Source organism: Hippopotamus amphibius, chromosome 8, assembly GCF_030028045.1.
Source record: "Hippopotamus amphibius kiboko isolate mHipAmp2 chromosome 8, mHipAmp2.hap2, whole genome shotgun sequence".
Taxonomy (NCBI): domain Eukaryota; kingdom Metazoa; phylum Chordata; class Mammalia; order Artiodactyla; family Hippopotamidae; genus Hippopotamus; species Hippopotamus amphibius.
This window is the reverse complement of record NC_080193.1, coordinates 78,269,609-78,285,663: the sequence shown is the minus strand read 5'-3', so window position 1 is coordinate 78,285,663 and position 16,055 is coordinate 78,269,609. Positions and strand designations below refer to the sequence as shown.

At 46.1% G+C, this 16,055-nt stretch overlaps 1 protein-coding gene and 1 non-coding gene across 4 annotated transcripts in view; one reads left to right on the top strand and one right to left on the bottom strand.

The window, feature by feature from the left end:
- Positions 1–16,055, bottom strand: part of SP110 (SP110 nuclear body protein) — a 48,596-nt gene continuing 32,541 nt past the window's right edge. For 2 of the 3 annotated variants that reach the window (XM_057745692.1, XM_057745691.1), the window contains 3 exons: positions 10,918–11,016; positions 9,932–10,074; positions 6,767–9,146 (listed from right to left, as the gene is read on the bottom strand). In XM_057745692.1, the coding sequence (XP_057601675.1) occupies positions 9,096–9,146; positions 9,932–10,074; positions 10,918–11,016 (293 nt within the window). In that variant the 3' untranslated portion in view covers positions 6,767–9,095. Of the gene's footprint in view, positions 915–2,002; positions 2,144–2,726; positions 2,799–3,098; positions 3,208–3,877; positions 3,991–5,922; positions 5,928–6,766; positions 9,147–9,931; positions 10,075–10,917; positions 11,017–16,055 lie in introns of those variants that run through there. The other variant, XM_057745693.1, reaches the window with a different exon arrangement.
- Positions 12,306–12,412, top strand: LOC130859675 (U6 spliceosomal RNA). Its single transcript, XR_009055241.1, has one exon. It is a non-coding gene; the product is annotated as a U6 spliceosomal RNA (small nuclear RNA).

The window sequence follows — 16,055 nt, the reverse complement described above, 5'->3', positions numbered from 1 at the left end:
ATCTTGCATTTCCTATACAAACTGTATTTCAAGCTAACCAAATATTATCGAAGGGAAGCTCTTTGCAGAAGAATTCTGACTAAAAAATATAGAAGGAATAAGAGAATCTAAACATCATCATTTTGCAAATGATGCAATGAGCATCAGTGGCTGTTAAAAATCATTAGAGGAAAGCGTTATATATACCAGATGGGTCAGGCTGATAACACCTGAACCTGCTGCATTACATTACATTACAAACAAATACACAGATCCCCCTGAGAAGTCTGTTTATTAAAAAGCCAAATCGAAATAAACTCTCCCAAAACCTGAATCTAAGCAAGCCTCTAGATTAAATGTCTAGTTCACAAAAAATGCCAAGGAGATAAAAAACATGCCACTAAGGAGAGATGTAGGAAAATCCAGAATATGAAAAATTTTATAGGACAAAGACCCCAGGTTACCAATGAGTAGACAGCAAGGAAAAAAGGCAGTAGGGAATTTACAGATTCAAAGACGCTTAAGAGACAGCCAAATTCAGCGTGTGGAAGTTGTTTGGGTCCCAATTCAAACAAATCAACTGTGAAAAGATTTATGAGACAATGGGGAGAATGTGAACTGTGATGAGGTATTTAAGAGTATTAAGGAAATATAAAAAGAAACAATAAATGGAGGTAGAGGGTGTGATCATGCTCCCAAGTGTCTGGATTTGAGCCAAGAGGGCACCAATAACACCTCAGACTCGTTGGCAATCTAAAAATGGCCAGGACCACATCTTTTGGCTCCTGAAGCTGGGATGCCTTAGTCCATCCAGAACAGGATCAAGGAGGAGCCTGGAAGCTGTTCTCATTGGCTTCATGAAAAATAAGCACTTCTTTGAGGTCCTTTTCAAATTCTGCTTCTAAATCCAGTCCTACCTGACCAAAGTCAGAAGCCTGAAAGAGAGAAAAGCAAACACACAGAGGTCTAAGGACTAAAGGATTAGGACCATCAAATCACTCATGCTTTTTTTAGGAGCCCTGCCCTCCCTTTCCCGTATGCTGTGTTTCCCCGGCCATCAGGCAGAATAGATGGGAAGATGCTGCCGCTCAAATGTTCAACTGCGTGAGACTCTGCCTGGTTGTTAACTTGGACCTAACAGGTGATCTGGACTGAAGAGCTGATTTTGACTCTGGCAAAGCCTGAGCCTGGTGCAAAACAGATAAAGATAAAGCTTTCCTTCGATGCCCACTCTTTGAAGGAAGGATGACCCTTTTCTTCTCCAGGGTTAAGACTCTGCCAGGGATCAAGGGGCTCCCTGGGTTGACTCCTTTCCCCTCCAGCTCCACGGGTGGACACCAGTTTACAGTCATGAACATGCCAACTCGTGGCATGCAGGAAGGGAAGGAGGCTGGGCGGAGATGAGAATCTCCCCTAGATTTGTCCCAAGAAATATCTGTACAAGTGAGAGTAAAAATCAGGGTAAACTAAATAAACTAAAGTTAAGAACGCCTTGGATTGCAAGATAGCTCAACTTGCTGACTCTCCCTACAAATGAAGGATGGAGCCAACACCAGCTGAAGGCAAATCCGAATGTTCGAGTCCACTGGTAAATTCAGGAGGTAAAAATCCAAGAATGAGCATCCTGAAAGTTTAACATATTTCATTTAAGTCATTAATTCATTTATGTCTATGTTTCTGAGGCAATGAAGGACCATGTAAGCATAAACTGCCCTCCCCCCAGTTTGAACAAGGAAGCAGGATGAAACTGAATGTCCTCAGTGAGAGTAGCCTGCCTTTCTGGAACTGAGGATGGAATTTTTTTCAAGTACAGTTTACAAGGATCTTTCCCTGTCCTGCTTGCTGTTCTTTTTGACATCTTCCTCTCGACCTCTGGGATTTGGAGGCAGTTTCCTTCTGCAATCCCTGTCTTTTTGAGCTCTCCCTGGGATAAGACTGGGTACGATTCTTGCAAAGCTCTGCTGTCCCAGAAATGAGGGGAAAGTAGAAAGGATATGAAAGGGGGGCAGGAAATGCCCTTTACCTTGTAAAATGTTTTATGGTTGTGAAATATCAGGCGCATGTCCCGTAGAAACCAGGCCACTGTGTACACTTTCTCAGTCAGCCTTTCCTTAACCAGGTCCAACCACATGGCTTCCCTAAAGGGCTCACCATAATCTCGAATCTAGGGGCAAAGCCACCAAAGAGCTGATGTTAGCACAGCCATCATCACTGAAATGGATCCAACACAAGCCTTTATTTCCAGGGTAATACTGATGATAACATCTGACATCTATGTGCGAGGCATTGTTGTAAGCTTTGCCACTATATTAACATATGATCTCTGCAACAACCTTAAGAGATCGGCACTATAATTACACCTGTTTTATTGATGAGAAACCAAGGGATGGAGTGCTTAAGTAAACCTACCCAAGATTTCACAGCTTAAAACTGGTAGAGTTACATAGAACCCACAGTTAAAGTTTCCTGAGTCTGTACCCTCAACTCTGTGCTCTCTGTAAGAAAGACATTCCCACCAAAGAGAAGAAGAAACTGAGATGCAGGGCAGGGGAAGCATCTCGTCCGTGTCCCAGAGCTAGTATGCATTGGGGTGGAGTTTGAACCAGACAGCCCCACTCCAGAGTCTGCAGCTAAACTTTCTGCTCTCTGCAAACAGAGGTACCTGCATCACTCCCATTCCACATTTCTAGAATGAGTTTAACATCAGAGAGATGCCCAGAGGATGAGAAACATCTAACAGGACTTACATTATGTGGGGTCTCCGCAAAGAAAGAGCTTTGTGGATGACAGTAGGCTTTCAAGAGGAGAAACTCACATCTCTGTAAAACGTGAAGAGGGACGTGAAGGGAAATGTAATTTGGAGAAAGTGAAGCCAAGCCTTTGCCCAGGTACCACAAACAGGAGAAGCCACACACAACCAGGCTTCCAACCTTGTGCCAATTCACCATGGAAGGGGGGGTGGGGGTGGGGGTGGTTGAATTCTGTTTGTCCTCCGTGTTCGGGCTGTGACGCTCCATCCTCTGAAGTGAGACACTGAAGGCTTCCTTTGGGTGCCCCTCCCCTCCCCTTTCGCCCGTGTGAGGGGAAAGGGGAAGGCTCGGGGCTCCCATCTGACTCACCAGCTGCTCCTCGGGCTGCATCTGCCTCGCCAGGACCCCAGATTCCCTGCGACACTGCCAGCTTCCTGAAGACTCCTTCATTCTGCAGAAGGTGCAACTCCACGGGCTCCTGAGGGGCCGGGCATAAGTAAGCGAGGACAAAGCCTCTGGAAACTGCCACTGTCTTCCTTCCAGGAATGGCCGATGGGTGCAGCTGGGGGATGAAGGGGGCACCTCCCAGGGTCTCCAAGATGCCCAAGGGGGGGGTCACCCATCAAGGGAGTGACGAAGGAGTCAGTGCGTGGGGGGGGTGTCAGGGTGAGTGGTGGGCTCTCCTTTCTCCCTCTGAGCTGCTGGGAGCACAAAGAGCCCTGCCCACCTGGCCCGAGTACTGGAAACTAGGTCTTAACCCCCTGGGGGACTCAGGCTCCATCAGTCTGTTGAGTCCGTGGGGAAATGGGAGGAGCAGGACATGTTTCCTGCCTTTTCTGAATAATCACAGAACACAGACAACTGGTGTTTTTCATCCCTAACCCTCCCTGGACAGGAGACTGGGTTACAAAACTAGAAAGGCCATCTCCCAGGGGCAGTGGCAGTGGCAGAGTGGGGTCAGGGCAGCTCAGTCACAGACTCAGATACTGATACCAGAGGGAACACAGGCGGCTGCTGCCCCATCAGGCTGTGCTGGGTCACATCGGGCCCTGGACACGCAGGGGTCCTGCTCTTCCCTCTGGAGATGAGCAGAGGCAGAGCCTGGGCGGAGTGCGTGTGCACACGAGGCTGGGCTGCGTCTCACTAACCTCTCAGCCTCCGCAGGTGGGATGTGACAGTCCTCATGAAAGGCCCTTGGACAAGTGCCACAGCAGAGCAGTGGCCCACCTCTACAGCACACCTCACATTCCTTGGAGTTTTCCTGCTAGAAAGGGAGATAATGCAGGCACCACTGGGATCCGAAAACCACAGACACTGACACTGCGGGAATCGGGAACACACAGTATGTGTCCCATTAGAAGCTTCTGCCTGAAGACTGGGGCGCACACGGGGAATGGCGATGGAGGACCAGCCCGGCCCTGCAATCGCAGAACAGCAGGCGGCGAGAATCGCCATGTCGCCGCTAGAACCACAGATTGTCGGGGCTGGAAGGGGCTGGAAGGTCATTTCCATCCTTTCTACACAAAGTGTGGTCTGAGGACCAGCAGCATCAGCACTGTCTGGGATCTGGTTAGAACTGCAGATCGACTGAACAGAAATTTGCATGTTAACAGGATGGCGGGCGGGGAGAGGGGGTGGTGGTTGTAAGGACACGAAATTGGAGAAAACACAGCTTTGGGCAACTGTCGCACTTTACAAGGCCTGGAAAGGAAGAAGGCTTTTTTTCTGCAGTCAAAGCAAATTCGTATCTGAGCCAGGCCTGCCCCTGTGCCTGGGCCAGGGCTGTTCTCATCCCCTGTGTGCGGTCCCAGGCAAGCCTGTGGGCAGCTCAGGGAACAGTCCCCGATGTTGTGCTGACACGGGGAAAGGCAGATACACAAAGACACAGAGCTGCTGTGTACATGGGTTGTTTTGGGGTCCTGAGGAACCACAGGGTCTTTCTTGTGGCCTTACATGTGATCTAGTAAATGCTACAAGTGATTTGTGTGAGGGACAATATCTTTACGGTTGGATAAAGATTCACAGGCAGGAGTCCTGGTTCGCTCCCAGCCCCGCAAGACGGACAGTGTGGGGCTCTGCGCACACTAAAGGTAGGAGTCAGGAAGAGGGGTCCTTCTGCACGTGCCCGACTGTGGTCCTCTCCCTCCCAGACGGATGACGGGTGGTCAGGACATAGACCATCAGGAAGCGGAGCAAAGGCTCAGAGGGGCTGGGAATCAGTGGCACCCGAGGAGAGAAGCCCTGCCACTACCCTCACCTGTCCATAACACAAGCGTGAGGACCTGGGCAAGGGCATAGGGATGGAAATGTTTTGTCCATGTGCAAAACTAGCCACTCAGCCAGGGTGAAAATTCTTCCTCATCCGGGATGGTGTTCATCGCTCTTAACTGGGGAGGCTTCCTGAGCACCCCCTCCACTTACCAGGTCGCAGGGCCTCACGAGGACGGCTCCCTGACCCTGAAGGTCAGGGAATCTTTCTGGCCTTCCTGTCCTGAACTTGCCGGTCTTTCTCTGTTCCTGGGATTGACGCTCTGTGGCCATTCTTGCCTCTGACTGGACCCCTGGCCTGCCCTGGTCCAGAGTACAGATGCCAGTTCCCCAGAGAGCCCAGACCTACCCACTCCTCCTGGTTGAGACCCCGGTTTGGTCCAGAGCTCTGATCACCATCGCCGCTCCCCACCCCACCACCCCTGCCATGCTCCGGAGTGAAAGTTTCCAGCACACATGATGGGATAAGGAAATGGTAAAGAACGGACATATAACCCCACCATCACATCCTGTAATAAAGAGTCTGAATCTGGTTTTCATGTTTCACTGCTGATGGCTTCAAGCCCAACTTCCCCTCTCGGCACATCTGGGCAAGGTGATAGGAAACCTCATGATCTCCCTCCCTCGACCACAGTGAGACGTTCAAGCCAGACAGACCCTGCCCCAGCAAGGGAGTCCTCACCTTGGCCCCATTCCTAACCATAATAAAACCTTGGGCTCCACTCTTGGGCTCAAGCCACTTTCAGACCAGCTTGGGTGGCCTACTTTGCCTCTTTCCAGAAAGACTCTACATGTGGGTAACAAATCTTTCATTCTCTCTTGGTACATGTGTTGCATCATTGGTTTCACTAACTGAACCCACCTGGGTTAGCAAGCTGGAGTCGGGGTGACCACCCCCCCCAGGGGTCTCTCTTCTCTTGCTAACTGGCTCTGTTCCCTGTTGGCTTACACTGTGAGTAGTGTTGGTGGCTACTGAGGTTGCCGTCCCTACCATGAGGAACCATTCATTTTTCCAAGTTTAAGAACAGGCCAAATTGGGCAGTTAAATGGAGAAAAGGTAGAGATAATCGCTCCTGCTTTAAATAGATCTTGTTTAATGAATTTCAAGCCTTGAAGGTCCTGTTTTAATTTATATTGAGTTCTATTCACTATTTTAACAGAGAGGAAGGTCCATGGGCTCCATTTTGTAAAGCTGATTATGTCAAAGGTCTAATTTTATTTTACTCATTATTCATTGGGTCAGAGCATCCATGTCCGCTACAGGATATTTTAGGGCAATGGGTGTTATGACCCTGGGACATTTAGGTAAGGCAACAGTTTCGATGATTAAGGTAAGGTATACCTGTTTGTCCTCTGTTTTATGTTTGGTAAGTCCCCTAAGAGGATAGCGGGTTTAATTTGTTTAAATTTAAAGGGAGGGCTTCCTAGGTGGCGCAGTGGTTGAGAATCTGCCTGCCAATGCAGGGGACACGGGTTCGATCTCTGCTCCAGGAAGATCCCACATGCCGCGGAGCAACTAAGCCCATGTGCCACAACTACTGAGCCCGCGAACCACAACTATTGAGCCCATGTGCTGCAACTACTGAAGCCCATGCACCCAGAGCCTGTGCTCTGCAACAAGAGAAGCCACAGCAATGAGGAGCCTGCGCACCACAATGAAGAGTAGCCCCTATGCACTGCAACTGAAAACAAAGCCCATGCACAGCAAAAAAGACCCAACACACCAATTAAATAAATAAATTAATTAATTAATAAATGAATGAATTTATTTAAAAAACAGACTCTGAATTTAATGGGATACAATTAGTCACAAAGGAGCCCCACTCATTAAGGTCCCTATATGCAATATTATCGCAATTACGGATGCCATCCACTTAGCAACTGGTAAATGCTTTACTGTCACAGATTTGGCTAAATAATGTTCTGTTCAGTGCTTATTTCAATAGCATCTCAGCTGCAGCTGGCCTCCACCTTTGCAGGGATACAACACACTTTTACCTGGCTGCCATGGGGTACCTTGACAGTTTTGCCATCACACACAGTCTGCAGGCACGATTGTAACGGCATCCGACTCCCCCAGGAGCACAGGTATGATACCACACTGATGACATCCTTCTCATTTGACATTCTCACTCAGAATATCCAACCACTCAGAAGGAACTCAGGGGAAGGGAAGGGTCATCACCCCACACATAATACAAGGCCCTACCAGCTCAGCAAATTTCTGGGCATTGTTTGGTTAGTTGAGGGCTACTCCATCCCTGACACTGTCAAGAAACAATGAGTGAGCCTCTCAATACTCAACCCTACAACAACTGCCCAACTTTTTTACACCTTTTGAGTTCTGAAGATAACATAGTCCTCATTTACAGATTTTACTTATACTCATTTAAGCTGTTACTTGCAAATCAGCCCACTTGAATGGGGACCCTCTCAACAAAAGGCTCTGGAATGTGTCCAAAAAAAAAAAAAAAAAAAAAGCCACCAAAAAACAAAAGTAAAAACTACCAGTCCCATACTATTGCCATTAGTGTAGCAACTTGTGGCTGCATTCTGGGCCCTCTCAGAGGTGAAGGCTCTCACAGGCCCTGAGCTGCCCATTTTGCCTTGGATGAAGGGAGCAGCACCCTGCAGGGGAGCCACAAAACACGTGTTTGTAGTATCAGCACCAGGTATCCTGCTGGTCCACACAAACAGAGCTAGACCCAAGGAAGACTAGGTATACTGCAGAGCGACAGTGACGTGTTGGATCATTGGGGAAAGGCCTCCATTGATCCATTTGTGGTCAGAACTAAACTTTGTTATCTTTACCTCAGTGGGGCTCCTGATGGGGGAACTGAAAGGTCAGGTCAAGTGTGCGCCCGGCTATCATTTGCTGACATGTAGCATTATGAGAAAGAAGGAATTATAATATTATATTGGGGCCATTAATTAATGATCTGGATTTTAAATATCTTTATTTTGTTTCTGGTACAAAAGTAATTAATGATCATTATAAAAAGTCCACCTGTACATAAATATATAATATGGAAGGCAAATGTCCCCTTTCATCCCATCCCAGAATAACTTATTCTTTCAGATTTTTTTTTTAGCCATAGCCCTACATATTCATGTAAACAAAACTAGGCTCCTTCCGTGCATGTTATTACCAGTTTACGGTTCCTGAAGCTTTCTTGGCCTTAAAACCCTTGGGTGGTAGTTTTCCATTGACTGAAGAATGTGTCAATTCCTGCAAACCATGCATTTTTTAAAAGTATTATTCTGCTGATGTATCAGTTTACTTTAGAATACTGATGGACATCTGTATCTTCCCTATTTTTTTTTTTTTTTGCTATTACAAGGAGGCTCCCTAAACATATCAAGATATTTCAAATCAGCATGGAAAAGATGGTTTATATAATAAGCAGCTTTGGGGGACCATTGCCTTATAAACTTTGAATGAATTCAGCTAAGGGTCAGGCTAACCTTGAGGGTGAGATGGGAGAGGCACCATTGCCTCTGTTGGAGGTTCATATCTAACGGGAAGCTCATGAAGAGGACTCGGGACTGGAAGATGTATCTAAGCAAGTAAGGACGGCAGAGGAGGAGCAGCGGGTGCAGCCAACGGATGACTGCCTTTTTCACCTAGAGGGAGGCTGTGCAGAGACAAAGCTCAGTTCAAACACATTATTCCATTCTGGTGCTACTAATAAAGAGCATGTTGAATTGAGGAATACCTGGATTTTAATCAAGGATGATCTTCTTACTCTTTCTTACACTGTTCTTGTCTATTTCAATACTGTATTTACTTTTCAAACTAGAGCCCTCTATTTTTGACATCTTTTGTTAGTACTCATCCAAATATACAGATCTTTTCCTAAAACATATGCTTTTGTCCTAATCTTTATTTTAAAGAGTTATTTGCTTCCCCATCTTAAATTAACTTTGAAAATAATGCTGGCATGTACATGTACCAGTGTGCTAAAGCAGTTGTCATGAAGCTGCAGTGCCGAAATGGGAAGGTGACTCGAGGCTGGGAAAGTTGAGAACTCCCAGGCAAGCCTTGGGACACAGAAGGTCTGCAACATGGCGACTGAGAGTGTGGTAGAAATTCACCTGCTATTTACCTCTCTTGAGACTTTTTCTTGGAGGACAGAGCAAAAGTCCTTTCTGAAAGAGAGGATGGGTCAATGAATGGGGTTGTTCTGGAGGCTCTTCTTTTGTAAATATCCAAGTTTCCACTTCCTAATGAATATTTGTACCTGGACAGCCTACTGGATCTCCAACCAAAGGTGGCTTGAAGAAAAATTAGCTCCTCCTTCAATTGGTTCTTCTTCTGGGCATCATTTATTCTCTGTTACTCAAACCCAAGACCTGTTTTTTCTCAGTGCCTTTCCTACCCACTCTTTTTCCTTCCCATTTCTTCTTCTCTAGATAACATCTTTATGATGTCATTCCAGTGGTACTGTTTTGAGTGTTATCGAGAGGCTTTGTGTTGGGTTCTGGGATCACAAAGACTAGTACCCTTGTTTGCCGCTCATAGGATGAAGTGCAGAGGAGGGAATGACCATGGACAGGATGGTCCGTAAATGCTTCACCAAGGGGCCCAGATGAAGCGTGGTCTTAACCAAGCATATATTGGGTGAAGGGCACAGGAAAGCTATCACAGGGTCTCTGTCTTCATCTAATTTCTTTCCAGCCATCCCCGCCCCGGCCCCATACCACCAGGCTAAGCTTCTTAAATCCCTCCTTTATGCATTCAAAATTCCCCACCATCAGCACCAATCTGCGCTCCTAACTTTCTCACCCACAGTGTTTTTCTATGATCACTTTAGCTCTTTCTCAGTCATGCTGTGGAATGCTGATGGGAATTTCTTCACACTTCTGTTATTAAATTCCACTCATCCTTCAAGGAATTAAACCCATCACCTATGTGTCCCTTGTTGTTACAATACCTTCAGCAGCTGTTCCAGGGTCTTTCCTCTGCAACGCACAGTCCGCTTCCAGTTCTTTGATTGTGTTCTTTGTCCTTCAATTTCAAATTCTCTTGGTGTGAACCAAAGTCCCTTCTCATTCTGAATGCACTTCACTGAGGATCCTGTAAGGTAAAGACAGCCCATTCCTGCATCCACTTCCATCCTCTGCGAATTCACTCTAAACCTCCAACCCCCTCCTTGTGGTGCTCTGACTTTCTGGGTCCAGAGGCTCCCTATGAGCTGGGAACAGTAGCAGGGGAGTCTGATTCCTCCTCTCTCAGATTGAAGGGAGCCCTAAAACCTGCCTGAGTGGTGAGGGACTGGGACAGAATTTGCCTTTTATGTGGCTAGGACATGTGTCACAGGGTCCATGGATGACTTCCATGTGGGAGGGGAGTGGCTCGGTCACCAGAGGTACCGTGACATTGAAAAGGTTGAAAATTCCTTCTTAAAAAGCACTGCTTTTGGACTTCCTCGGTGGCGCAGTGGTTAAGAATCCGCCTGCCAATGCAGGGGACAAGGGTTCGAGCCCTGCTCTGGGAAGATTCCACATGCCACGGAGCAACTAAGCCCATGTGTCACAACTATTGAGCCTGTGCTCTAGAGCCTGTGAGCCACAACTATGGAGCCCATGTGCCGCAACTATTGAGGCCCACGCACCTAGGGCCCGTGCTCCACAACAAGAGAAGCCACTACAATGAGGAGCCTGCGTACCATAATGAAGAGTAGCCCCCACTTGCAGCGACTAGAGAAAGCCCGTGTGCAGCAATGGAGACCCAATACAGCCAATAAATAAATAAAGTAAATAAATAAATAAATTTATTAAAAAAAAAAAAAGCACTGCTTTTTATGCAGCCTAGCTTGCAGGGTCCATGTCCTGAATGATGACACACGTGGCTATTTTCCTCCCTACTAGTGATTCCTTCATCTAGGGGTTCTAAAGAGCAGAATGTCAAGGAACTCACCTTGTTTCATTTTCTCCTTATATAAAATCCCCTTTGCTTTACCACAGGTCACAGGAAGTTTAGGAGAGTGAAAATCCAGAGCTTCATCTTCGGGTTTTTCTGAAAATAGGAAAGAACAGATTAGTGTTCCTCAGTCTTCATTCTGTCTCTCTCATGAATTTGCCATGAATTCTAATAATAATAATAATAATAGTAGTAGTAATGACAATAATAACATAAATGGCAGTGGGAAGTATCTGTTGGTTAACTTACAGGAAGTCTTCCATTTTGAGCGGCAGATTAGTTATGTGTACAGCAGGGTCGCTAATAAACAAAACTATCCCCACCAACACTACATCAAATAAAATAGTAAAACATATTGTGATTCGTCGGCGAATGTGTTTAAATTCACAAACTCATCGACTATCATCTCAAGTTCCTTTATTCCATAAGCATCCTGGTGATCCCTCTGTGCTGATGGGAGTTGCCTACCCAGAATATTGCTTTGCATTCATGTAGCTGGAGAAAATTTCTCCGTCTATGATTTCATTGCCTGATTCAAACCAAGAAGGCAGTTAGCACTAAGGGATAGTGTTAGTTTTCATCATTTGCTGCCCCATTTCATCTGATTGCTCCCCTGCTTCTTCCTCTATGAGTAAGAGAAAACCCTGGAGAGCTCTAGACTAGTTTGCACATGGCTTATGGAGAGAATTGGCAACTCAGAGCCCCCGAGTACAGATCTGGGGTTCTGATTCAGGAGAAGGGATCGTAAAAAGGGGTACCATAAACTTCAGAAATTCCTGCTCCCCGTCCCCCAGCCTCATTGTGGGTCAATTCGTTAAAGACAGCCCACAGGAGCTGTTTCTTGGGGGCGAGGGGAAAGGGCTTTCCATGGCTGGAGTGCAGTTATACTGGATGTCGCAACTGCAACGAGGCTGGGAGAATATCTCCTCCAACTCTCTCCCTTGCCTCAAACACTTATTGAATGATCCAAAGGAAAATGTGTGAAAAAGCAAGAGTGGCGTTGGAAAAAGAGCAGCATCAATGGCAAAGACACCATTAGTTACTTTGGAAAGATACAAACTAGGTAGAGTCAGAGAGAAATGAGAAGTGAGGGGATGGTTACCTCCAACAGAACCTGGAGGATGCCCAGCCTTGGGGAGCAGGGGCTGTAGCAAGGTAGGTAGGAATGAGGGGGAGGGAAGAACTTTGTTCCAACAGCTGGCTGGTGCTCTCGCATGGAGAGGCCACAGTCACCACAAGTCCCCAGAGTCTGCCCACTAAATATGACCCAGTGGATGAGAGCACAGCATTGGGAGCCAGACTGGGTAGGCTTGTAATCCTGGCTCTGCAATTTACTAGCAAGGTTACATCAGTGTGCACTACTGTCATCAAAGCTGAGTGGGGCAGTTCTCCCTTCGGCAGCACATATACTAAAATTGGAACCATACAGAGAAGATGAGCATGGCCCCTGTGCAAGGATGACATGCAAATTCATGACGCATTCCATATTAGTATGGAGGTTCCTTAAAAAACTAAAAATAGAACTACCATATGACCCAGCAATCCCATTACTGGGCATATAGCCAGAGAAAACCATAATTCAAAAAGACACATGCATCTCAATTTTTTTTTTTTGTAGCTTTATTTTTTCAATTTTTTATTGGAGTATGGTTACTTTACAATATTGTGTTAGTTTCTACCGTACAACAAAGTGAATCAGCAATACATATACATATATCCCCTCTTTTTTTGGATTTCCTCCCCATTTAGTCACCACAGAGCACTGAGTAGAGTTCCCTGTGCTATACAGTATGTTCTCATTAGTTATCTATTTTATGCATAGTATCAATAGTGTGTATATGTCAATGCCAATCGCCCAATTAATCCCACCCCCCACCCCCTTGGTGTCCATACATTTGGTCTCTATGTCTGTGTCTCTATTTCTCATGTACCCCAATGTTCATTGCAGCATTATTTACAATAGCTAAGACATGGAAACAACCTAAATGTCCAGCAACAGAGGAATGGATAAGGAAGATGTGGCACATATATACAATGGAATATTACTCAGCCATAAAAAGGAACAAAATTGGGTCATTTGCAGAGACGTGAATGTACCTAGAGACTGTCATACAGAGTGAAGTAAGTTAGAAAGAGAAAAACAAATATCTTTTATTAATGCATATATGTGGAATCTAGGAAAATGGTATAGATGATCTTATTTGCAAAGCAGAAATAGAGACACAGATGTAGAGAACAAATGTATGGATACCAAGGGGGATGGGGGGGTGGGATGAATTGGGAGATTGGTATTGACATACACATGCCATTGATACAACATATAAAATAGATAACTAATGAGAACCTACTATATAACTCAGGGAACTCTACACCGTTCTCTATGGTGACCTAAATAGAAAGGGAATCCAAAAGAGGGGATGTGTATATACGTGTGGAGCTGATTTACTTTGCTGTACAGTAGAAACGAACACAACATTGTAAAGCAATTACTCCAATAAAAATTATTTTAAAAAAATAAATAAAAAAAAAAGCTGAGGGGGGCATTTGCCACTACTTCCCAACTTGGGTGACAAGGCATAGTCACAGGTAACTTTGAGCCACTATGACAACTCCCGAGGGCGATTAGGATGGCAACCGGAATCTTCCATAGTTGTCTGTGTCACCGAACTATCTTCCCTAACTCCGTACGGTAAGTACAGGTCCAGTGCACAGACATCCCGGACATGCCCACAAGTGGATGCGGCAGCAGCGGGGGGCTTTGGGAGCTCTGGGCAGCAAGCCAGAGTGCAGAGTCCTGGGCACAGGCAGTGCCCCCTTCCTTGCCTGGTCCAGACAGCTCACCGAGTCAGGAAGGACCTTGTATCCCAAGTACATCTAAAGCCACCACCCTGCCTCTTAGGGAGGGGACAGCTTTCTGATCTGCTCCTGATGACCCTGCATTTGGCTCCATCTCACCCCTCAACTCAGTAAACAAGCCTTTAAGGATGGAAGCCTGAGGGGGAGGCCTGTACGGAGCTCTCCCGCATCTATTAGGTCACTGCTAGGAAATGTGAGTTAGAATTAAGCAATTAAAGAACCAAGGAAGAGGCAGAAAGGATTAAGATGGCGGAGTAGGAGGATGTGCGCTCCCTCTTGCAAGAGCACGGAATTACAACTAAATGCTGAACAATCATTGACAGAAAGACACTGGAACTCACCAAAGAAGACACCCCACATCCAGGGACAAAGGAGAAGCCTCAATGAGATGGTAGGAGGGGCGCAATCACATTAAAATCAAATCCCATAAATGCTGGGTGGGTGACTCACAGACTGGAGAACAGTTATACTGCAGAAGTCCACCCACTAAAGTGAGGGTTCTGAGCCCCATGTTAGGCTTCCCAACCTTGGAGTCCAGCAACGGGAGGAGAAATCCCCAGAGAATCAGACTCTGAAAGCCAGTGGAATTTGATTGCAGGACCTCCACAGGACTGGGGGAAACGGAGACTCCACTCTTGGAGGGCACACAAAACAGTGTGCTCACCAGCACCCAGGGGGAAGGAGCAGTGACCCCATAAGAGACTGAACCAGACCTACCTGCTGGTGTTGGAGGGTTGCCTGCAGAGGTGGGGGGCAGCTGTGGCTCACCGAGGAGACAGGGACACTGGCAGCAGGGGTTCTGGGAGGTGCTCATTGGTGTGAACCCTCCCAGAGTCCACCATTAGCCCCACCAAAGAGCCTGTAAGCTCCAGTGCTAAGTAGCCTCAGGCCAAACAACCAACAAGGTGTGAACACAGCCCCACCCATTAGCAGACAAGCAGATTAAAGGTTTACTGAGCTCCGCCCACCCCGCCCTACCCACCATCAGTCCCTCCCATCAGGAAGCACCCACGAGCCTCCTAGATAGCTTCCTCCACAAGAGGGCAGACAGCAGTATCAAGCAGTATCAGCAGTATTTTGTCTTGTGGAACTGAAAACCACAGCCACAGAAAGACAGAGAAAATGAAAAAGCAGAGGACTTTGTACCAGATGAAGGGACAGGATAAAACCCCAGAAAAACAACTAAATGAAGAGGAGGTAGGCACCCTTACAGAAAAAGAATTCAGAATAATGATGGGGAAGATGATCCAGGAGTTTGAAAAAAGATTGGATGCAAAGATCAAAAAGTGTACCAAAGACCTAGAAGAATTAAAGAGCAAACAAACAAAGATATGCAACACAATAACTGAAATGACAAATACACTAGAAGGAACCAACAGCAGATTAACTGAGGCAGAAGGACAAATAAGTGACCTGGAAGACAGAATGGTGATAATCACTGATGCAGAAAAGAATAAGGAAAAAAGAATGAAAAGAACTGAAGATAGCCTAAGAGACCTCTGGGACAATGTTAAATGCACCAACATTTGCCTTATAGGGGTCCCAGAAGGAGAAGAGAGAGAGAAAGGACCCGAGAAAATACTGGAACAGATTATAGGTGAAAACTTCCCTAACATGGGAAAGGAAATAGCTACCCAAGTCCAGAAAGCTCAGAGAGTCCCAGGCAGGATAAACCCAAGGAGAAACACTCCAAGACATACAGTAGTCAAATTGACAAAAATTAAAGACAGAGAAAAGTTATTAAAAGCAAGGGGAAAATGACAAATAACATATAAGCCAACTCCCATAAGGGTAACAGCTGATTTCTCAGCAGAAACTCTGCAAGCCAGAAGGGAGTGGCATGATATATTTCAAGTGATGAAAGGGAAGAACCTACAACCAAGAATACTCTACCCAGCAAGGATCACATTCAGATTCGACGGAGAAATCAAAAGCTTTACAGACAAGCAACAGCTAAGAGAACTCAGCACCACCAAACCAGCCTTACAACAAATGCTAAAGGAACTTCTCTAAGCAGGAAACATAAGAGAAGAAAAGGACCTGCAGAAACAAAAACAAAACAATTAAGACAATGGTAATAGGAACATACATATCGATAAATACCCTGAATGTAAATGGACTAGATGCACCAACCAAAAGACACAGACTGGCTGAATGGATACAAAAACAAGACCCATATATATGCTGTCTACAAGAGACCCACTTCAGACCTAGGGACACATACAGACGGAAAGTGAGGGGATGAAAAAAGATATTCCATGCAAATGAAAATTAAAAGA